General features: G+C 39.0%; 1 protein-coding gene across 4 annotated transcripts in view; it reads right to left on the bottom strand.

The window, feature by feature from the left end:
* Positions 1–24,339, bottom strand: part of SHOC2 (SHOC2 leucine rich repeat scaffold protein) — a 60,141-nt gene that overhangs the window by 27,289 nt on the left and 8,513 nt on the right. For all 4 annotated transcript variants that reach the window (XM_064431274.1, XM_064431276.1, XM_064431275.1 and 1 more), the window contains one exon: positions 8,588–9,523. In XM_064431274.1, coding sequence (XP_064287344.1) covers positions 8,588–9,290 — 703 coding nt within the window. In that variant the 5' untranslated portion in view covers positions 9,291–9,523. The remainder of the gene's footprint in view (positions 1–8,587; positions 9,524–24,339) is intronic.

Here is a 24,339-nt window from a genome sequence, read left to right as displayed (position 1 = left end):
AAAGGGAAAAAAAAGCAATTAAAGCTCAAAGTCTGCCAAGAAAGCAGACAGGAATTGCACGTACTAGCTGGCTTGACAATAAAAGATTTTAAAGTAGGAGCAATGCTCATTTGAAAAACATAAAACAGTTTCTCTATAAATAACCTTCACAAAACAGTCAGTTACAGCATAGCACGGCGTTTTTAAAAATTTGTATTTTAAAGGCCCTAAAAAAATCACAGAATTTTTCAAAGAAGCTAGTTTGTGAAGACTAGCAACCATCTTCCATTTAAAAAAAAACTTGTTAAAATACAGCTAAGTATTCACTTCAACCCTTAAAAAAGGTGGAGTGAGCAATCACTTCACTGTTGTTCTCATACACACAAAGCATAAACGTTGTAGTAGGACAATGCTAATATACCTGCTTTTAAAAAGCCAGCACAATGAAATGACTAATATTTTCAGCATAATGAGGCAGAATTATAGTCCCATTTTTCATGGCCAACTTTGAAACCTGTTATGACAAGACGGCCAGGTTACATGCCCTGACTTACAAAACTGTGAAAGTTCTTTTTGGCCATATGAAACACAAAATACTGCTTCATCAAAAAACACTGAAGTACACACAAATTAACAGTTGGAGAGAGTATATAGGTCAGTAGCAAAGAGGCTTCAGTGTCTCCAATCACTAATTCAGTCGGTGGGCACCACTCTTGGATGGCAAACACAGTTTGTAATGTAGCCTGTTTTCCACTGGATTAATGACATGCCTGCCCATGCTTAAGCAGATTGAATATTATGAAATCCTTCACAACATGATAAATCCTAGGCCAGATGACACAGCAAGAGGATCAAGACTCTTTTGGAAAGTAGAAGGAAGAGGAGAATGCAAATATTAGTGGGACTTCAGGCTGGTGTGTCAGAACATTGGTTGTAAGCTAATTTGTAAGTATTAATTATCCTAAATCAGCAATGCTGGGAACAAGTTACAAACAGTTACCATAACTTTCATAGTTACTCATCTTTCACTTGGTTCTCTGCTGGCAAAAGAAAAAAAAAAAAAAGAAAGAAAATTTTCAGTCTACAAAAAGTATTTTCCTGATGTTAGAAAAAAAATTAAAAACAATTTCAGAGTTTCTCTATAAGAAACACAATGAAATCCAAGTACATCACTGTGACAGACAGCCTGAGCTCTTTGTTCTGCATTACCAACTGCCAAAAGAAGAAGTAAGCAGCCAGAGCTATTCTGAATTATTACTGCACAACTCTAACTTACACAGAAGAGTTACCAAGGAGAAGGAATGCAATTTTGATATGGTCATGAGGACTTACTGACTACCAAAGTTTAAAAACTCATATAAGTAAGAAATAAGCACAGTAATATTATTCTCAATATGCAGAATGCACACCAGGATCTAGTTGTGGGAACCACTCAAAACCACAGAACCTCAGCCGAAAAGACTCAAAATCTGCTCCAAAACAAGTTTCAACAAGACACAACAGTAAAGACTTATTATTTATTGCTTATAACTGAAAGCAACAAATACAAATAAAATTAAAAACATGTTCAAACAAAATCCCAAACGTGCGAAATGCGGAGAAAAGTCTTAGCAAGGGCTCAAAGCAGGATTTGAGGTGGACAGCAGAAACTCATTTGAGTGCCAAGACAAAGGCAAAGTCTGGAACCTAGCAGGGAATAACCCTGTAAAGAGGTACAACCTTGCACCAGGAGGTGAGAAACAGCTCTGCAGGGAAGGACCAGGGGGTCCTGGTGATACTGAACCTGGGGTAACATCTGGATCCCGTCCATTTTCAGTGTGGAGCAAGCCCTCAAATAATAAAGGCTAACCATCTTCCAGGCTACATAGCAAGGGCAGCCTGAGGAAAGTGATTTTTTTGTCTCTGTTCAGTACTTACTAATGTATTCAAACAGTTAAAATAATCTCAGCATTGATTTCTAAAAAAATTAAAAATAAAAAACCCCAACCTCTGGACTTCTAATAAGCTGTCAGTATCTACTGGAATTACACTTGGAGCATCATCCCAGTAAGCTCTGCAAGCAGATCAAAAAGGCAGGACTACTTTATCATTATCCTAAAGCCAGCCTGAAGAAACTGTAATCAGGAGGAATTTGACTAGCTGACCACACAAAACTGCATCTCCACAAGAGCTTTCACAAGAATCAGAGCCCAGATACTAAAGCTGAAGTTGGTCAAAAGGAGTTCTCCACTTTTCATGCAGCTCAAGAAAACCACCAGAACTGGATCAAATAAGCAGTCATTATCTCTGACTTCTAGAGAGCAACACACATACATCAATGCCTATGTTTATTCCACTCCTGTTCACAACTTCATGCTTTTATCACATTAAAATAAAGATACATAAAAGTATTCTCAACTAGTGTTTGCAAGCATTACCACACCAATTAAGCCCAGAAACACAATTTTCTTTTTCCTTCAAATTGATGAAACACAAGGTGTTCTTAGATACAAATAATGTAAACAAATATTTCTCTATAAACAAATATTTCTCTATATTATCAGATCTGCTAAAAAAAAAAGGGAAATTAAATTCAGGGCATCACTGAATAGCTTTGCAGCTACACAAGTCATTTAATAAGGAGGCACCACCTTCAGCATGGAGTAAGTAGACTTGAACTAATGTGGCTGCACACATCTGGTCCACTGTCTATACTACTGAAAACAAAACAGGTGCAAGTGTTATGAAAAAGAGTTTCAAAGCAGTGAAGAAACCACAAATTATCTAAATATTGGGTAGATGGTGGAAGAGAGGAAGAAAAGAGAGTCTCAAAGACATTCCTAGCCTGGTGTAGGCAGATTCCCTGAATTACATTCTAAAAATATTTCCCTTGCAGAACAGCCTTGACCAGATTCTCCCCAGAAAAGGAGTTGCATTCACAGACAGAAAACACAGTATTTGGAGTCTCAAGAAACTTGCAGAAACTATGTAAATGTAATTTCAACCATGTTGACAATATTATTACTATTTGAGTTGTGTGTGCTAACACGACAAAAATATTCAAAACTGGTATAAGATGCAACCTTGTCTTTGCAAAGAAAATATTATCAACTTGACTGTGCAAAACAATTCCTTCAACACAACATGGAGGAATGCAATAAAACTCCAAATATAAGAAATGCAAAAGGCTTGCTTAAGTAACAGCCTACAAATTGAAACATTTGCTTGGCCCCATACCAAGGCAATTCCTCTGGTTTTTATCCTTCTCATGCTGACTGCCTGACTCACCAAAACATTCACATTCTTCCATTCTAATCTTCCACTTTTTGATCTCAGTGGAATGGACAATTTACCAGATAAGGAGATGAAGCTGGTGTCCACCTTGTGAATTACCCCTCCAGACTGTTTTTTGGCAAAGTTTTCACACAGGAACCTTTCTGTTAAGATTTTATTTTATGGATGCCACCAGAGACTGAACAGCCAGGTGAACAGGTAAGTTCTGCCTTGCACTTGATGTGCTTGTGTATGTATATATATATATATACACATATATATATGTGTGTGTGTGTGTGTATATTAAACATCTGCATAACAGTGACATTCATGGGCAGGAACAACATTCAAAGCAAACTTGCAGACCTTACTAAAGATGAAAGGCATTCATAAGAGTTTAAAGAAAAAAAATGGCCAAGCCTTTGGAAGAAGACAAATTACTAAAGAAAGAACCTGCATCAGACTCAGGAAATCCCTGATACAAAAATAGTTGGATGTGGGCAAGGAGTCAGGTTAAGGCTCACATATAAACTTATTCTGTTTCTATGCTACATGTTTGCTTAGGGGTAGAGTCAGAACCAGGACACAGGGCAAGATGCACTCTGAAACAATTTATCACCGCTGTTAGGCAGGATTTGTAAGAAAGAACAAAGTAGCTTTGCCATCAAGAAACTCTTATCAATGGATTCTCACCACTATATATAAAAATACTGTTCCAGTAAGGCGCAACTGTGCTCATGCTAACAGGATTCCAACAACCTACACCAGGTTATTTCCATGTCTTGTGGTACAAGACATGGAAAGCAGCGGGAAAGGGAGAAAAAGATTCTGAAAATGAAATTTGCTGTATTTTCAACAGCTCTCTGCAGACAGCGATCCACCCTTCCCCAGAGCACCTGCAGTGCCCTTGCCATGCCTGTGCACAAGAGGAGCAATGCTGCCGGGGAGGCGCGCAGGGGGCACAGCCAGCCCCGTGATCGCACAGCTCAGCGCGCCCAGCGCCCTCCTGCTCCTGCTCTCCCTGTCCCAGTCCATGCTCCCCCTCTCCTCCTCCCACACCAGCTCCAGGCTGATCTGAAACCACGCCGATCTCAACTACCTAAAGTAACAGACAACAAGCACAGCATCTGGGAAGCTGCCAGGAGGGGAGTGGATCCTGCCACTTTCAGTATCACAAAGCTGTTGTACATCAGCACGTCTATTTCATGAAAACTCCCACTAATTCACCTGCAGAGCTTTTGGCTAAACATGAAAAAAAACAATCAAAACAAAGTATTTTTACATCTTATTCAAACAAATATGTTTATATTTGAAAACACAAAAATACATACTAAGACCTCAGCTTGCTACGCAGTCGACTGAAATAATTTCAAATTGCATTAAAAATGTATAAAGCAATATAGATGTTGCTAGAAAAGTGTGAAGAGTAGTCCGATAAATACAAGCAGAAATTATTTAGTATACATCTACCTATAAGAAAGTAACTGGATGCAATGGAAGGAGAGGTGCTTAATTCTGGGGGAGTGGGAAAGACCAGAAACACACACATCTGTTTAGTAACTATAGAAAATAACACTTCCTCTTTCTCACTAAAACACTTGTTTTAAATGCAAAGCAACTTCTCCTCCGGTGTAGTCACCTAATTGAAGTTTGTGTTGTTTAGCTACTAAAGACAGTTTAAAGTCCAAAATAGAACCAAACTTTAGCTTATTTCCCAGCAGGTCAGGTGGGATGTTCACCTCTTCCAGGTTTTCCTCAAAACAACAAACACCTTAAACAGGTCAGTTGAAAAGCAGTTCCCAGGACCACCTGAGAACAAATGTAGGCAACAGAGGGAAAGTGTTGCATCCAAGAATGAAACATCACTGGCACAAAAACCAAGTACTCAAAGACATACTGGGTGTTGGAAGAAGGGTTTCAATTATCAGGGCACTTAAAAGTCTGACATTCAATTTATTTCGGTCAGACTAGAAGGAAAATAAACTTTATTTTATAAGGGTGGAGAATAAAGATTCCTAGAAAAGTAATGGGATGATTGCTTATAAATCAGGTGACCCTTTATTTTAAAGTAACAAGGTCTTCAAGTTGGAAAGCCATTTATTCTTATACAAAACTGAAAATTTTTGTCTAGTAACAGTGAAAACCATCTCAAGTCTGCAGCACCAGGCTAAGACTTAATGCTATCCCTCTTCGAGGGAACAATAGCAACATTTTTCAAACTGAAGTCTGGATCTTTAATTTTCTTTTTGTCCAGACCAACCTTTTTGTAGCACATCTACTTTCAAAAAACAAAGTAAAGAAAACCCAGGCTTCTTTGCTCAGTGTGCACCAGATCAGCAACATGAGCACATTGTAGTTAACTGCTGCAAGACTCTTCCTCGCTGGACAAGTCAGCAGGTTACATAAGCTTTGAATTTTCAAAAATATGAACAAGCAACACACTAGCATGCCATTGTGAGCCTTAGGCCTTAGAACAATGGGGCATTTTTTGAAAGAATTTGAAATGCTCCACATGATATTGCTTTATAAAAGATAATGGTTTCATTTTTCCATTCTGCAGCAACAAAAATTTCTGTGTTATTTACAAGCTGATAATATGAGTGCTTGCTAGTTTATGGTATTTAGATACTGTATTATAAAACATACAAGGGATTGAAAGCATTGAGACTTAAAAGGGAAGGGTTTTTTTGAAGTGCATATGTGAAAAGTAGAGAAATAGTGTTTAAAGAAACAAATTCCATTGAAAAGTCAGAAATACAGTTCTCAGTAGTTTCATTTTTCAGCTGTGTTTTCAACTCATGTATTTAATCAAAAAAAGTAACACGAAAGTAAGTGAGCAGAAATCAATTACAGAAGTTAAACTATCTTATTTGGTTTTACTCTGATGAAAAAGATTTTCAGATGCTTGTACTATGTGTCTGGGCAGTTTAAACTATTTGTGTTACTTAAACACCAATTAATTTTTTTTTCACCTGATTCAATTTCAGGCAACCTAGTCTGAGAAATTTACTTTGAATAAAAATGATGCTTGAACTGAGATTATTTCCCTTTGAAATTCTTCGTAAGGGTGACAGTTGTCTTGCATCTGTGCTTCTAAAAGGCCTTCCACAATGAGGTGCTGACCCGTAAAAAGGCACATGAGCATTATCACAATTCAAATAAAGGCAGGACTAACTGCTGGATACAAAGACAGAAGTAAAGTAGTTAATGTTCTCAAGCTAGGGTTTTATAGGGAACTGAGAACACTGCCTGTACACATATCAAGACAATAAAAAATACAAAAGAAAGAAACAAGTCACATGTTCATGACACAAGTACCTACTAATTTTCCCATGAAGCAGTTACACTTGATCTCTGTCAAGACTACTGTGAACAAATACATACAGACATTTCATGCTTCCATGTAAACCATATTCAATAAATAAAATAAATAAAGAGGTTTCAGCAGCAGCAACATCTGCAGTATCAAACACACAAGATAAGTTTTTGAAGCACAACACCAAATACTAGGATCCAACACCTCACAGAAGTTTTTTCTTCACACACCACTAGTATTACTTTAAATTTATCCAGCACTATCCCCAGTTGAACCTCAAAAGATGATTCTTTGCTAGATTAACTAATAACTGAGCCACAAACAGAACCAGGTAAAATACTGACAATTGTATAACAGCTCAACCAGCTAAATTGGCCACAATTTCTTCAATGAATGTAGAAACACACAGTATGCTGGGTTTTCTGTCAACATCAGCCCCATGGTTTCTAGTATCATTTGTTGATCAGTAAAAATTCCAACAAGGCTGTTTAACTTAAACTGAAGTGTCAAAATAGTTGAAAATTGTAATTCCTTCATTCTCCCAGGGGAAATTCAAAGGATTGCTGAGATGTTCATGACAATTCAAAAATCACGTGGATCTGAAAACATACCACATCATCCATTCCATTTCTGCCTATCAGAAAGTGCTCCTGTGGCTCCAGCAGAATCCATCCCCAGCAGCTGCCACAGGGAGCCAAAGGCTCAGGCCAACAGCCGCCATCACCACTGCATTTCTTCACTCCTGCTACCACAGACAAAATTCTCTGTACTGGGCATTGCTGGTAACTGGATTAGCAGTTTCAGGCATGTCCGGAGTTCCCATCATCAAGAACATGTTATCTTATGTATCTTTCATATCAATGTGCAAGATAAAGAGCAAACACTGCTGGCTTGAGAAAGATTTATCAGGTATACAAACAAGAGCATTTCCCAAGCTTTGCAAAATTGGTGACCACAGGGGCCACTTCAGTAGCAACACACTCACACACTGGCTTGGACAACAGGAGAAAGTCCCACAGCAGCTTTTGGAAACAGGGCATGGGAGTTGTTACTCACAGTGTTACAAGGGCTTTCACAAGGTTTTTTTTTCCACACTTAAAGTCAAAGCAGTTTCTTAATGGCATGAAGTTTATATTCTCACACTCCCTAAAAGGCTAAACTATACTTGCATTTTAAAAACTGGAGAAAAAATATATAGAAATAGAAAAAAATACTGATTAACAGAATCACACTTTTAGAGGGCACACACATTGTTCAAACATTGCTTGAGAACAGTGTTATAAAGACATATTTTCCACAAAGCAGAACATATTAGGAACAACACAGAAGTTCTGATATACAGCTAGTCCAGCACATTTTGTGTAATGAACCATTTAAATTAATAACACACTTTCACACTAGCTCACCATCTTTTGAACCTTTGTAACCATGTCTGGAAAAACAAATACTAGTCATTACAAAGTCATAAGAATCATCAGCCATGTGTACAACATTTGGTCACTTCAGAGTCCATGTATTAATACATTCATGACTTATAAAAGGCAGACACATGCACAAATCATTAACCTAGATTATTAACTGTTACAGAACCCAATAGCTTGCTCATGGTAATAGCTACCTATTCTACCTTGTATTACTGTGGTCACACCCCTCTGTAACATGCCCATAATGTGTTTATAACTTGGAACAGTTCATAAATGATTTATAAAAAATCTTAAAATAAAAAATGCCCCTGTGCCTCTTTTTTTGAAACCATCTGGGCTCTCAAGACACAATATGTGAAAGTACAGAGCAAAGATGAAAACAATACACATCTTATTTTAAGATGACAAATGAAGAAAAAGGGGTTTTGTTATTTGAAATATATATAAACAAGGTATTGACTATTCTCAAGCTAACAGTGGAACACCACAATCAAGAGCATAATTTTATGTAGTTTTAAATAAAATGCAGTTGGAAAAGTGACAGTTTATGTATAATTAACTGAACTGCAGCGAACATAAAAACAGCATCACACTTTCAGTCAGTATAATCACTTACCAATTTCAGCAGGTAGCTGCTTGATTTTGTTCTCTCGTATGCTAAGCATGGTGAGTTTTGACAAGTTTTTGATATCCTTTTCCACAGTAGTTATACGATTAAAGCGCAGGTACAGCGTGGCCAGGGAGCTTAGCCTGTACACCACCGAGGGGATTTCTCGCAGTTTGTTATGCCGCAGGTCAAGCATGCGCAGCTTCTTCAAGTTATCAAGAGAGTCAGGCAAGCTGGTGAGTGAGTTTTCACTCAGAGCCAGCGTCACCAGGTTCACCAGACAGCCCACCTCTGCTGGTAGGCACTGCAGTTTGTTACTGTATAAATAAAGTTCTGTTAACTGCGTCAGCTCTTTGACAGCTGATGGAAGCAAGTGTATAGACCTCTTGGACAAGTCCAAGCGCATGGAATTCTCTTCCCGGCATTTGTTTAGCTCTTTGATCACCTCAGCATTGCTGGATTTTTTGCGAGTACCTGTGGCAGGATTAGGTCTTTTTATTGTATTGTCCACTGAAAAAGCTACCCCAGGCTGCGTGCTACTGGAGTCCTTCTTTCCATCTTTGGCATCTTTCCCTTTGGTCTTAGGCTCCTTTTCTTTGCTCTCTTTCCCAAATCCTCCAGAGGCCTTCGCCTCCTTCTCCCTTTCTTTTGACGATTGGACTTTTGGATCCTTCTCTTTACAGTCCTTTTCTTTTCCTAGATTACTACTCATGGTGACTCAACGTTCAGCAAGCACCACATGAAATCTTGTTTCTGAAGTCCACAAGAACAATTCAATGCTGAGGCAACAAGGATCCTTAAAGCACGCAAGTGTTGAACCCAGTGGGGAGCTTCAGAGGTGTGACACCCATTTGCTACATATTGGTTCTGAAGGCACTCTTTCCTAATCCTGCTGTCAGGAGATGCAGCTGTAGAGATCAGGTCAAATGCTCCGTATTAGTATTTCTGGAACATAAAAAAGAGAAGCCAAAGTTAGAGTAAATATAAAACTTCCACACTGAGTGTTTCTACATCAAGCCTGTGCTCACTAACTCAGGTTAATGATTTGTCCTTCTGTTAGAATGTCAATGAAAAACCCAAGGCTAAATCAAAAATACTACACATATTGCTCACAAAACCCACTGTGGTACAAGAACTGTACTAATTAGTATATGTGAGGGAAGAAAAATCACAATTCTTAAACATAATACTGCCTTCAGTACTACATTTCAGTCACCATGTTATGACTTACCTAGTTCTTACAAAAACCTCCTGGTCATCAACATCAATATTCTCTCTTCCCTCAATGCCCAACCAGCCAATAAATATCTGCTATAATTTTAACTGCCTGTCTCCTCAAAGAAAACCATACAGGCTTATTCTTTCAGCACAAGAGACTCTTAGTTCAATCTACAGTAAAATCTAATATGCTCAGTAACACAAAAATTTAGCCTTGAGATGTTTCTTCTGACCAGCTCTGAACTGCAGGTCTCTGCTTTTCATGTGGTGCAAAATGTTCTCACCAGCTTCACATGCTTTGAAAAACCAAGCACAAGGATTTTTAAAATACACCTATCAAAAAGTCAGCCCAAAGCCCAGAAGAAACAATATATTATGCTTCAAGATAAGCAAAGTTATGAAGGAATTTCTCTTGGGAGTACGACACAATATATCTTTACCATATCTTGAATTTTCCCCCTCAATGAATACAATGCAGCCTAATAAGTGAACAGATGTCTCAAACCTATAAAGACCCATTTACATTTTTACAAAATCATCACACATCACAGAAAGTAGCTTTTCTTCATGTTTCAATTCATAACACATGACATGCCCAAGAACTCACAATTCTATGTAACATGGAAAAGTTTTTGAATGTATCTTTGCAGAAGAAAAATAAACAATCAATGGCAACAATAATTTCATGTCTCCATATTAGTCCACCTTTTAGCTTTGATATGAAGTATCCACTGCTGAAGAAAGGTCCCATGCTTCCCAGACACCTTTTTTAAATAGTCTTAAAACCTTCACAGGAACTGTGTCACTGTCCTAGCATTCCAACTTCTGCACTAGTTATAAAGCTTGTAATCAAAATCAATTAAATAATATTTTGCATATTTAAGCCATCAGCAAATACTATAAACACAAACATATTTTAGCAAAGCTCAAGTCACCATTTTTAATGGTGGTCATGCGTGTATGACTACCTTCAAATACAAAAATGTACATGGAGAACACAAAGCTGTATGCTTTGCTATATTCATATTTTTATTTATTTTTATATTATATATATTCAATTTTTTTAAAGGTAAAGAAAATCTATTTATTCAGAAGAACAAGGCACTTTATCCCAGCTGCAAATCCAGCTGCTTAGTAACTATGCTCAAAAGAGAACCTGCCACAGGAGGTGCCTTCCAGTCCTTCACCCTGAGTCATTACTGCTGCAGCATCACCAAGTGTGCTACAAACACTGCAATATCAAAAAAAGAGAATGCCTCCCCCCCAAAAGAAGCCCCAAATTGCCTCCATTTCCTGTGTTTGGACAGCTCTGTTGTAATGGAACATGGGTGAATGCTGGCAGCAGCAATCAAAAACAGTTTTTAACTTGGAAATTTTCTGCACTGTTGAGTTTTCTACAGTAGCACAAGCCAGTTCTTCACTAGAATTTCTTTACTGACTCTGTCCTTAGGATTTCCACATGGCTTTTACACCATCCATTAATTTAACCTCTCCTCAAGATTACTAACCTCACCAGATTATATTTAAAACTACTTCTCAGCAATGTATAATCTACATGCTTGTAAAATGCCAGTAATAGGACATGCAATGACTCCCACTGCAAAAACACAGCTGACCAAAGGGTGGGAGCCTGGGAGGCTTGACAAGGTTTCCATTATGAAAGAGCAACACAAAGAATCAAGAACTAAGAGTTTCTAAATTCCAATAATACACAGAAAAGAGACATGAGTGCCAGAACAGCTACTGCTCCTCATCCAGTCCCCGAAGTGCTAAATACTCAAAGGGCTGCTGCTCTCTTGAGCTTTCAATTTAATCAAATTTAGGACCCACCAAGAGATTTGTTTCATTTCTTATGTGCACAGCAGCTGGAGGAGGTTTAGAAAGAGCCTCAGAAAGGAAAGGCTGCTGGAGATTAGTGCTGCTGAAAGCAGCTCGGCAGTGCAAGTGCTCCAAATAATCTGCACGCATTTCACTGTCTTGGTTAGCAATAACTTCAATTGTACCTAGAAAGAAATTAAATGTTCAATGCTCCACACGCTCTCTACTGCAGATCATTCAAGCTGATGTACTCACACACATCAAGTCAAACATTTATGTAAAGTTTTGGTGAGCATTAGTACAATAACATATACTACAGAGGAAGTTAAATGTATTTCAAAAGGTTATGCATATTTTTCAAGCCCTTTCAGTTAAAGGACAAGTCACCATCAATTCTAAACCACAGTCAAACAAGCATTCATTGTATCTCAAAAGGAGAGCTTCTTTTAGAGATATTTTTAGCAAAGGGAAATTAAGTGAAATTAGCTAGTTCTGCCAACTACTTCCATTTTCCAATGCTGTTCAAACTGACTTCCTGTCAATATTAATTGACATAAAAAACATTTAACTATTATGTCCTGGAGAACTTGGAAAAATTAATAAGACTCCTAATTGGCACAGTATGTGAGGGGGAAAAAAACTTTTAAAGAAGTTAAGGAAAATAATCTCTTCCCTGTTTTGAATATTACTTTTTTAAGTAAAATATTTGTAAATAGCTATAAATAACCAACTTCAGAGTTTTGATCCACTCCTCCTGATGTCTGGTGTGCATAAACCAGATGCATTTCATTTTTTCTGTCATCTGTAACTGATGAAACTTCAGAAACAGAAGCAACTTCAGCCTAAATTGTATCACCTTCCTTACTATCTGGAAAAGAGGAACGCATTTACCTTGTAACTTTTAATGATTTTTTTTTAAATATGTACAAGTAATTGAAAAGAGATTTCAGTTTTTCTGAGCAATACAACCTAGAACATTTATGCAATAAATGCTTTATTAAAAGTGCGGTAATGTAGGAACATTTTGCAGTTCTAGGAATAACACCACACTAATCACTGCAATTTGGCAATATAAAAACCGATGTTTCCTGGTCACTATCTAACACAATATGAGGCTTGAGATAAAGGATTTCAGCCAACTGCTATTCAAGTAAGGCTGTAAAACATTAACTGTCTCCTACCCACTACTGCAAAGCAGTGGGACTCCCCAGAACAGGCTGCTCCCCACATGAATTACTCCCAGCAGTCCCTCACTTCCCAGAGGATGTGTTCAAGTGTCTTGTGACTTGTAATTATATGAAAGTTTCCTGTGAGTTCAGAGATGGCTTGAAGAAGAAATCATTAACTGAAATAAAGAGTCTGCCACAGCTGAAACCTTTCCCTCTCCAGTGACGAGGCTAACCAACAGCGCTCTTCTCTGCCAAAGGAAAATCATCGTGGCACGTCATCTTACAAAATGGTCACTTTACAGCTCCACCTCAACCCTTACTGGCTCCCCTTCTGCGTCTCAGTAGCCAAACCAGGCACCTCAAACCATAAACTTTTCTGATATTCTAAGCATGTAATATCTAAGGAATCATTTTCACTGAAGTGTAACACATTACACTCAACTGTAACATAATTTTACTTCTGTAATGTAGCAAAAGGCCTGCATTTTAAAAGAAATTATACTACACATAGAACTTTTTATTACAAGACGAATGATTTTTCTCTTCATTCTGTGTTTGTACTAAACTTAACCCCCACCACAGCTAGGGCTTTTCAGCCTAAATAACAACAGAGGATCATTCTGAATACACAACAAGTCGAAGAAATAAGGAATCAGCTCATACTTGACACTCTGGAGTAAGCAGACAATTATTCTACTACATAATACTAAATAAAACGTTCTGAGATTGCAATTCTGATCTAGGTATTTCTGATTAGTCAGCCCTAAGTGATTGTCAACAACAAGGCAAAGTTCAAATGCTATCTGGTAATTGCAGCAACACCTCTTCACAAACAAACACACAGTAAAAAAAAAATCTACCCTGTTAAAAGTATTTACCTTTTAATTAGAGCAGCATGGGATAAATCAAAAACATTTCATATTCCAGCACACCATAAAGATGAACACATCAATAAGCAATGGATGAAATTTAAAGCTTAGCCCAAGTGGCTACAATGAATTTCCATTTTCAATACCACATATGCAAAAAAAAAAAAAAAAAAAAAAAAAAAAAAAAAACCAACAACCCAAAAAAACCTCAACCACCATAGTCACTACTTTCATTTGGAAACCCAAATAGCTTAAGCCAACGAGTCACTTGCAAACAGAGCACATTCTCTCCTACAATTTGCTAGCTTCAAACATCCGACCTACAGAGTTTTCATCTGCGTAAGTGCATTTCAGCTTCTGCCACTGCAGCCACCACGGACCAGCTGGGAGCAAACTGCTGAATCAGTCACCAGTGGTTGCACAGCTCCTCTAAACACAAAACCTCACTCAGAGGTATGGAGACAGCAAGGGAACAACCAGCTACCACTCCACCAGAGATCAAAACCAGCTTCATCTCTCTCAACAAAAGCAGTGCTCCTGAAACATGCCAGCTAGACAGCTTCTCCTCCTTGGGAAGAAACCTGTTATTCCAGAGTACAGGGTGCTCAGTGGCAGCAGGGCAATACTGTCATGGTGCCAGCTACCCTGGTTGGCTTGTTCAATAGAAAAGGCTGACCATTAAATTCATCTCAGTCCTCTAAGTGGACGGCCAGCAGATGGTAGTTCACAGACTACCAATGCAGCCTGATTTCAACACCCCAGGATGTGACACAGCTTCCACCCTAATCCCCTCTCACGCTGAGGGAGCGGCTTGTTCACTGCAGGCACAGCCTCAGCCTGTGGAGCTGGGCAAGGAGGAGGCCTGGGCTCTGACAGCCCTCCAAGCCCTTCAGAACATCTTCATCTGCCACAGGACTGCAGCCAAGAGCATCCCGACTGTTTGCTGCTTCCACGGCTGCCAAACAGCCGAGCGTAACCCAGCCCCGCATTCCGGCAAGAACGGAGGGACGAGGGAATGACTGAGCAAACCTCAGTCCAAGGGGGCAACGACTGCATTTAGACCCTCTAAGGGCCTCCTTATGCTTCACTTGTGGTGTCTTAAATCTGCAAGCATGTCTGTAACTATAGGCACCTAATCATAAACCTACGTGCAGTTACACGTAGGAAGTTCCTAAAGGTTTTCAAGGTTGATCATTGTGCGTTTGCAGAACCAGGCAGATCTCCCAGGACATCCCATCCCAGCTTCTGACACACCCATGCCCTTTCAGGACAAATGGGCAGGCACACGGACATCACTGCTGGGTTTGAAGCTTTGGAATCCATCTCTTCACCCACTGGTCACCAGCTTTGCTGCTCTCTGGAAGCCCTTCCCTGCACTAAGTGCCAGGTCACATACCAAAGTCCAGAGCAGTCAGGACAAAAAGGCTCCACACTGGCAGACAAAGTCATCTATGCAGACAGAAAGTCACCTACGCCTTAAGTTCCTAGGAGGACAAAATAATCTTTTGTGCCCTGCCTCTGAACTCACCTAGCAAGTACAAAAATATACATACTGTGATTCATTCTGTGCGCTCCAACATTATTTTTATGAAGCACTCTCTCTTCTTCTCCTTTGCAGGAACAAAAACCCACTAGTTTTTTGGCCAAGTTATAAAATACCATTGCATGTTTTTGTAGAAAGAGACTCCAAGAGTAAAGAATTCTGCTAACTCCATGGAGCAGCTTATTTTAATATGTAAAAAGGTACTTTCTGCATGTGTGGCCCCCCAGCATGTACCTTTTGAGCTGCATGTCTCTATTTCCATGGCAACTCACTGTATCAGCAGGCTGTGTAATCCTGCATAATACAAGAAATTTGAAAATCCTAACTTTCTAGATGAAACAAATTTGCAGGATTTAGTGCAGGTTCTAACATCTCTTAAAAGAGTGGTTCTAAATGGATATAATAGTCTAGGAAAACCCAGTTCTTGTTTTTGTGACCATACAATTTCTCTATCTACAGTGGCAAACAACCTCCTGCAAAAGCAAGTGCTTCCAATCCACCCAATGCCCTCCTTTGAATAAAGATCACCCACTCGTAGCAAAAAACTTAAATTCCAATGTAAAACAACTTTTCACTATTACCACTACAAAGCACCCAGACACAACTATTCAGATCCCTCAACAACTCCTATAAACAAAGGAAGCAACCTGCCACACACTGTTTTGTCACCAATTTGACAGAAAATGGCACTGGTCCCACCAAAGGTGATTATACAAACTACAAACCAGCATCAAATATTTTTCATTCATTCATCATTTCCTTTGAGCAATAGAAACAACTAATCAAAACAAAACCTATTAAAAAGGAGACTAAACATGGATTACAAGCAAGAGAGAAAGTAAACACACAAAGCAGAGTAACATATTATCTACTAATTATCTATATTATCAACAAATTAAATTGCGTTGATCCTACAGAGATTGGGACAAAGCACACACAAAACCCCATCACAGCTAAACAAAAACAATTACTATCTAGGGTAGCATCCCACCCTGGCCCCTAACAGCAACACAGGATTATCTACCAAAAATCTTGTTTATTGTAGCAGTTCTCTGTTTATTTATCTCTGAACTTGATGCAGGAAGTTTGCTCACCTTCTTCAACATGCTTTTCTGTAATAATTATGACTATTTCACCAAGTTCAGTGCTGGATGATTATCAGTCCCTCAAATTTTCTGACCATAATTAGTGACTGTATGTCACTGGATCCTTTTGCAGAGGAACACTATGCTACAGGGAAAAAAAAAAAAACCACCAACAATAACAACAACAAACCTATCTAAAAAGCAACTTAAGATGTGTTTTTAACACAATTTTGTACATGAAAAGGAGTAATGACTCTTTACCTTTTATGTTCTAGCAGACAAAGTCACAATAACTACATCATTGCAGCTCAGCGCTGAACAATATCTGGCCTCTCTTCATTTTTTTATTGTTTTTAGCTAAAATTATTTGCAGTTCTTGATCTTCAGTTAAGACGACAAAAGCCTGGACATATTTGTTTTATTGAACACTGAGTTTAAATATAACTAATGCATTGAAAAGGAAATCTGCAGTAACATTTACTTTTCAACTAATGCTGTGAGTTTGGAAGATATAGAAGTGCCTGTCAAAGTCCAAAAAATACTTTATCCACAAGTTTCCAATTACACATCTCCTCATCTTTAAAATCATTAACATATTTTGGATCTGACCAGTTCTTAGAAAATATCTAGCTCGTTGAACAGATCAGCATTTTTTCCAGAGAAAAGACAGCAACCACAATCAGCATCAAATTTGCTGTAAGAGTACATTTCTGCTTCATTTCAACTAAATGAAATAAATTTTATTTGAAAACCGCACAATGATCAGCTAGAGTTGTTTCTTTATGACACTGTATTTTCCCAAAATTTTACATTATGTATTTAAATATTACAGGAAACCAAAACAAATGCAGACTGAAGGAAAAGTCAAAAAAATCTACACATCTTCCCCCATTACTGCTCAAGCAGTGTTCTTTCCAGTGAGTGTTTTTTGTTTGCTTTTGTAATCTGACTCTTTCAGATAAATGCATTTTACCTGGTGAAAGCAACTGATTCAGGCCAGGTTAATATATATATATAGAACACGAGGACAAAGAAATTGCTGTGTTTCAGCTAACTAGATACAAATTAAAATATTCTCATCTCTTTTCTCCAGCAATCATTTGCCTAAACATGATGTGACCGACCACTTCTGCCATCCAAATACTCAGATGCAAGAACTAGAAACTGTCAAAGAGAAATGTTATTTTCCCTGTGTTATGTGTGCCCACTCTAGCAGGAGTCTCATTTTTAACTGCTACATTTCTGAGCTTAATTGCATTCTGCCCACTCAGTTTCAACTGGCTTTTGCATTATTCCCTCCCTGTCCTCACCCTCTTATGCTGCATTACTGCACATGGTTAAGCAGATTACCACATTCCAATGGGCACCACATTCCAATGGATTCCATGGTCCTGCACCACTGCTTGAAACGATGCTCAGCCACAGCTGGAGAAGCCCAAGCAACTCAGAAATACCTTGGGGAACTTCACAAATTAATGGCACCATGGAAATGTAGGCTCATTATACACCCTGAGGAGGTGATGAAGACCAAAATTACTCCCAAGCCTCTTTCAAAGCTTTCAACTGCTTTCCCCCATCGAGCATAACAGAATTAAACACAATGACAGAAAGCAGTGAAGTATTGAAACAAACAGATGCATTCCAGAGGTGATCCAGGTGGCCCTGCATACAGCCAGGGCTCTGTGGCAAAGATGTTGATCTGTACAAGACTTCACTCCCTCAAGATGACATTTGGCAGCATCTGCCTGCCAGCCCTCAGGGTTTTTTGGATTGTTTTGGGGTTGGAGTGATGGGCCTTGAGGGAAGATAAGAACAGAGGGAAAAGGTAAGATAATTTACTTGGTTCAGCTGTTTGCAAGACTAACAGCTGGTAAAAGCACATGGATTTGTTCGAGTTGAAGGTAATCTTAACACCAATTTCTTAACTATGGCATTTTTAGTTTAGACTAAGGACTTCAAATCTATTATAATGTTTGGTGCCACAGTGAATTTCACCACATATTCTCTCCTGGCCACTCAGTCCAGTAAGAAAACTTCAAGGAGTTCCTGTGGCAACAAAGCTCTGAGTATTTCATAGAACCTGAGCCTGCTTCACCTCCTCAACACCAACAGCTTCTGACACAAGACATTCCCACAGAGCAAGTCAAACCCAGAGGGGCCAAACAGGCCTTTGCTTTCAGCTGAGACATCCTCCTACTGTCCTCCCCACCTTCCTCTGGGTCACAGCAGGCACACAGAGGAAAAAGCTCTTGCCAGGAGCACAGGCAAGCTGAGAAAGAGGCAGGAGCTGGAGCAAGAACAAGGATGGGACACTGGCAGGCACAGGTGATGGGCAAGAAGCAGCTGATAAGAAATTCTACATAAGAGAGTATCACAGACATAAAAATACTGAGAAAATAATCAGTCAGCAGGCACCACTCCTGCTCCTACACACTGCCTGGAGAAGGGGTCTTGGGGATGGCAAAAGTATGCAGTGATTGGAGAGGTATTAAACACACTCTGACAAGTATGGTCACCTACAGCACTGGAAGCCATTTCATTCACACCTACCTAGTTCTGATTGCTTTATATTGAAAACTTAATTTTCATAACTTCTTAGGAGTATTTTTATTTAGCTTTTTACATCTTTTCTTCCCCACTCAACATTGAATGCATTAGCATTACAAAAAACCCAAAAATGACAGCATTTGAATTTATTGCAAGTTCATCCACATTCTTACAGATCCCCAAGATGATCCCAGAGATTTCTTTCCCAGGATAGCAGATAAAAGTGAAACAAACAAGGATGAGAAAGAAAGCTCTGTTCACCTTCCTGTTAAGAACCATGACATGTCCAGACCTACCATGAATTGTCCTCATCCTCACCCCCACTGTCACAGAGCCTGATGCACAAAACACCCTCAGCCCCAGCACTGAACACTATTCTGCTCATAACTCTGAGCCCAATTAAAAGATTATTTCACATATACTAACAATTCTGGAAAACACATGATAAATTGGGTCCTTTCACAAGAACAAGATGTTTTCCTTCAAAAGGAAAAAAAGTAAAAAGAAAGCCACTATGATCCCTTCCAAGCAGATTCTTCAAAATCTGTTCAGATGAGGCATCCTTTTCTTTTCTTCCAAAAAAAAAAAAACCCACCAAAATGTCTTCAGTTACAATTTTCCTAGAAACAGTGAAAACCTTGATTTCTGCTTGTCAAAAATCAGCTTAGTGATAGACTCTTAGCACATTTGAAAGGTTTGTGTATTGCAGAAGTAGAAAGCAGCAGCAGTGCTAACCTGAAAAACGTCATGGAAAAATTTAGATGCAATCTGAATAAAACAATATTGTATAAATATTGCAACAATACCTTTTACCTCATCACTTTCCAAAAAAATCAAAAGATAATGGAAATCTGAAAAAACTGATGAATAAGCAGGCTAGCTTAGGACTACACTGAAGTTCACATCACTATCCTAACAAAATTAAAATCAAAATTGTACTATATGCTTATTTATACTGAGTGACATTTTTGCACCTTACTGGGCTTTCTTTCAGACAGAAAACAGATGTCATAAATGTCTAGATAATTCAGCAAGAAATTGTCTGTTTGTCAATGTTTAAAATGCAGCCTTTACAGCAGCTCAGGTACAAGAGTGTCTCACCAGGCCGGCTGTTCTCCAGATATTTGTGCCTTGCAGAATCTGTTCCCATTGAACCAGAGGATTGCACTGAACTTTGCAAGCTGGGAACAGGTGATTCCCTGCATTGGGATTGCCCACATCTGCTCCTCTCTGAGCTGCACAGAGATGAGGATGCTCTCAGCTCTGTGCAGTGACCCTGACCCAACCTCCAACTAACAGCTCAACAAAGTGATGGAGCCTTAATTTTTGCACTAATGCACAGGGCAGGAGAGGGCTATTTCAGCCACTTAAGTGACATTCAGATGAGTTGCACAGACTGAACCAACTTAGATTAAAAGACAGTCCTTTTCAAACCAAGTGTAATCCAAAAAGTATTAGACATATGCTCAAAGCACTCAGAAAAAATACACAGCCTCACAAATTAACTTGAAGGACTGAACAAATTTTAGTATGACAATATGCTCCAGAACAATATGTTCAAAATAAGGGTACTATATATATATGAACAGTATGAGAATGCTAAGAACATATCTGAGAACGTGAGAACAGAGCTTCTGAACAGAAAGAACAAGAAACTGAAACACTGTAGAAACACTGTACCTGAAACTCTAAAAACAAATAAATAAAATCAGTTTAACAAAGAATTGATTAACTAATTTTAACTAATACTTGCTACCTGCTTCGTCCTTTCTCACTCAACCATTCTCAAAATAGTGAGGAAGGAAGAAAAAAAAAAAATCACACGAATGACACTCGCAAGGAAAACAAAGGATGAGAAAAAGAGAGCAAACACCAGTACGGGTAAAGGAGATGAAAACCAGCAGCATGCACCTGAAGTGAGAAACAGGAGTACTGGGTACAGGCTGAGGGAACTCTGACAATGTACAGGGATAACCAAAGAGCAGTGGCAGACAGACAGACAGGACATCAGAACTGGCTCAGAAGGGTGTGAGGAGCAGGACTTGAACTGCTGTGAGCCCTCCCAGCCAGGCACATGCCAGAGCTATTCCTCCATCCCACCACCAGCCTTGCTCCATCCCCCCCTTACACATGCAGTATTTTATTCCCATCTGGGGCTAAAGGATCAGCACATGTCTGAGAAAACCTCCTCCCCACCAGCCCCCAGCTCCTGTGATTCTTGAGCATAAGGTTGTGCAAACAGGGGCAGCTTCTCTCCCCCACAACTCCTCCTTCCTCCCCACTTCTTACATTCTCTGACAATAATTCTTCAAACAGGAGGTGGAGAAGTTGCAATCTGAAGAGCTGAATATCAGTGTGTACTGCACAAATTCCTACCCAACCAAAAGCCTCTGTAATTCTTACAGAATAGCATAACTAGTCTGACAACTGTCAGTACTACCTTAGTATTGAAGCACACTTAAATGCTATAAACAGGAATTAACAATTTTTTAAAAACAAATACGCACATTAAATCATTTTATTTTAGATCAGCATCCTATGGGGATCAAATTCAGACATGATGCAAATAAGGAAATCTTCATTTTAAATGATTCTTGCTTTCTAAGGCTAAATTTGATCCATGTTTGTGAGGACTACCAACTGGAATACGACTGAGAGAAAAAGTTTTAACCACAGCCTCTGTTTTTGACACACTGTATCCTGTCCTCTAACTCCTAAATTCCTCATGTCAGATCTGTGCAGATGATACTGTTTCAATGCTCATTTTTCCCACAACCAACTTCTAGCTTATTTTGAAGCACAAATACCACTACCAGTAAATCCAGACCAGATGATCCCTGCCAACACTCAGACTCATCACTGTGGGCTGCATTACAGCATGATCTTACACAGCACCATCTTGTTCCTACTTCTAGCATTTATCAATAAATTATTATTTTGATTCAGGAGCTCTTCATCTCTCTCCAGAAGAATGTGGTATCTTCAATGGATGTTTCTATGGGTCCACTTCTTCTCATATTTAAAAACACACCATAACTGTAGGAATCTGCTAGAAAATTGTCTATGCCCTTCATCCTTTAACCATGCTACCATTATGTCTAGACGGGACTACAAAGTGCTATCTAAGAAAAAATTCAGTGACAAAGTATTTATTGCCCAAATAGCCCTTCCACCTGTCCTTTAGAAATAGGAAACAAATCATTGCCCTGCAAGGCAGTTCTGGCCTGTGGATTGCTTCCAAGCCATGCTGCCCTGCATGCTCCCACATATTAGTCATGCCTGCATATACAATAAATGAAGTCTCTAATAGAGATACAAAAGGCTGAATGTTAAATAAAAAAGGGAGATAACACAGTAAATCCAAATTAGGCTGAAAAAATACCATCTGTTCCAGTTAAAACTTCCTCCTCATCTGTATTATCATCAGGAGCTCTCCATTTGTTATTTATTATTTCTAGATACTGTTTCAAATATTAGGAGGTTTGCATAAGAGCCACATTACTTAATTCAAGTACCACTAGTTGCCACCAGAAGTACCAAAACAAAGTTGGGGGTGATCCACAAGTGACTTTGGTAGATTTCACAAAGTGCAAAGTAATTCTTCCCCCCTACCTTTATATGTATATGCATATATATATATATATACACACACACACACACTTGAAGTACGTTCCTGAGTTCCTAGCCTCATTTAGTTATAAACCAGGCTAGAACACTGAATTTACATAAAAATCATAACTAAGATATATCCAGAGCTGTTACTGATCTCACCCTCCACTACTTGAGAAAGTTGCTTACACAGGAAAGAAAACTTACTCTTGGAAGGGATTTAAGGTGTCTCAGCAGCAATTTTACACTCTGTACCTAGAAAACTTGAAATTCAGTCCATGAACTTTTACAGCCACATACAACCCAAGCAGAACTATTTGCTCACATGACATACAACTCACTGCTCTATCACTGGAAAAGTGCATGAGAAAGAAATTAATGATTTGAACTATTTAGAAACAATGATTTGAAAGAGGCACTCGCACACAAACTTTCCACGCTCTCTCCCCCTACTTTTATTAGAAAACTTTATACCTCTAGACCTGCAAACAGAGTAATTCAATGATGGAAGCATACCAGTGACTTGGAAAAAGTTCAGGCATGCACACATACCTGAATGTGTGCATTAAGATGAATGGAGGCAGGATACCTCACATTACCTCAGGATAAGGGAATACAGACAAGCAGTAGCAATGAGGAGCTTTCATGCTCTCTACACCCTTCTGCCTTGCATTAACTTGTTTCTGTGTCACAAAATAAGACATTTACAGCCAAGATGAAAAAAAAAATATTCTGGACCATTTCTTTTTGTCAGAAGGTACTTCAACTACTAATTATGTAGTTCAAAGATGACAAGGGAGCAAAAACCACATGGTAAAAGTACACAGCAATGCAAAAATCAGTGAGAAGCATCTCTCAAGGATACTTTTAGAATACCATGATATACAACTGATCAGCTTATATTAAATACTTCTGAAAGACAGACAGAAAGCTGGCCCAAAGAACCAACAGCATGCAAACTGTGAAAGTCTCCCTGCTAACATAAAGCAGGTTTAAGTGGAAAAAAACAAAACAAACCAGTTTCAGTAGACACTGAAAATCACAGGACTGAAAGCTGTGACAAACACAGATTTCTCATTCCAAGACTTTACAGGTTGAGAACAACACAAAGATTTGCCTGCAGAGACTGAGGGTGTATGCCCATAGTTTAGATACACCATGAACTTTGAAGTCGAGAGCACCTTTCTTTTAGTATTATTAATACAGAGGCTCATTAAGAAATAAGATTACATACAGATTACAACCATTTCAGGATCCTTTCAGGCCACATGACTACTTGTTACCACACTGTACACTTAAAGATGCAACACGCTACTCTCTGTGGTCCCTCCAGCCAACAAAGATCTCACTGCAGCCATGGGTTTGTGCCCATTTGCCTTTCTCCACCTTCCACTTGGCTGGGAGGAGTGAGGAGCCTGGGGCTGGGATCCACCTCTGCTCCTCAGCCATGGGGAGCTTGGTGTCTCCAAGCCACATCCTAGGACTGGGTTTCAGCTCCCACTGGCTCACAAGGAGGGAAGGCAGAGCTATCCCACTGCCATTGGTGCTGGTCAAAACCTCCCCTGTAATTTGTGCCTTAATTTCTCTAATGCAAAAGGGATAGTACACATCACATATAAAGGCAAGAAAGTTTATTCAGGACTATAAAAGGCTACAAGTTCTTTTTGATACTGCAACAGCAAATTCAGAAATAACTATGATTTTTCCAGGGCTTCTGAAGCAGAACACCTCACCAAAGGCAAATGCACATCTTGAGATGTGAGCAGCTGCTCCAGAAGAGAAAAACTAATTCCTTGTTCTTCTCTCTCTCTTTTTTATTTTTACACAACCTGATTTTGAGAAAAACATTTGGGTTTTCATTACCACAGGAGGGCAGGAGCATGTAACGCTCCTGTCGATTTCA

Source organism: Passer domesticus, chromosome 8 (genome assembly GCF_036417665.1).
Source record: "Passer domesticus isolate bPasDom1 chromosome 8, bPasDom1.hap1, whole genome shotgun sequence".
NCBI classification, from domain to species: Eukaryota; Metazoa; Chordata; class Aves; order Passeriformes; family Passeridae; genus Passer; species Passer domesticus.
Note: the sequence above shows the minus strand (reverse complement) of the source record. Positions and strands in the feature narration are given on the sequence as shown.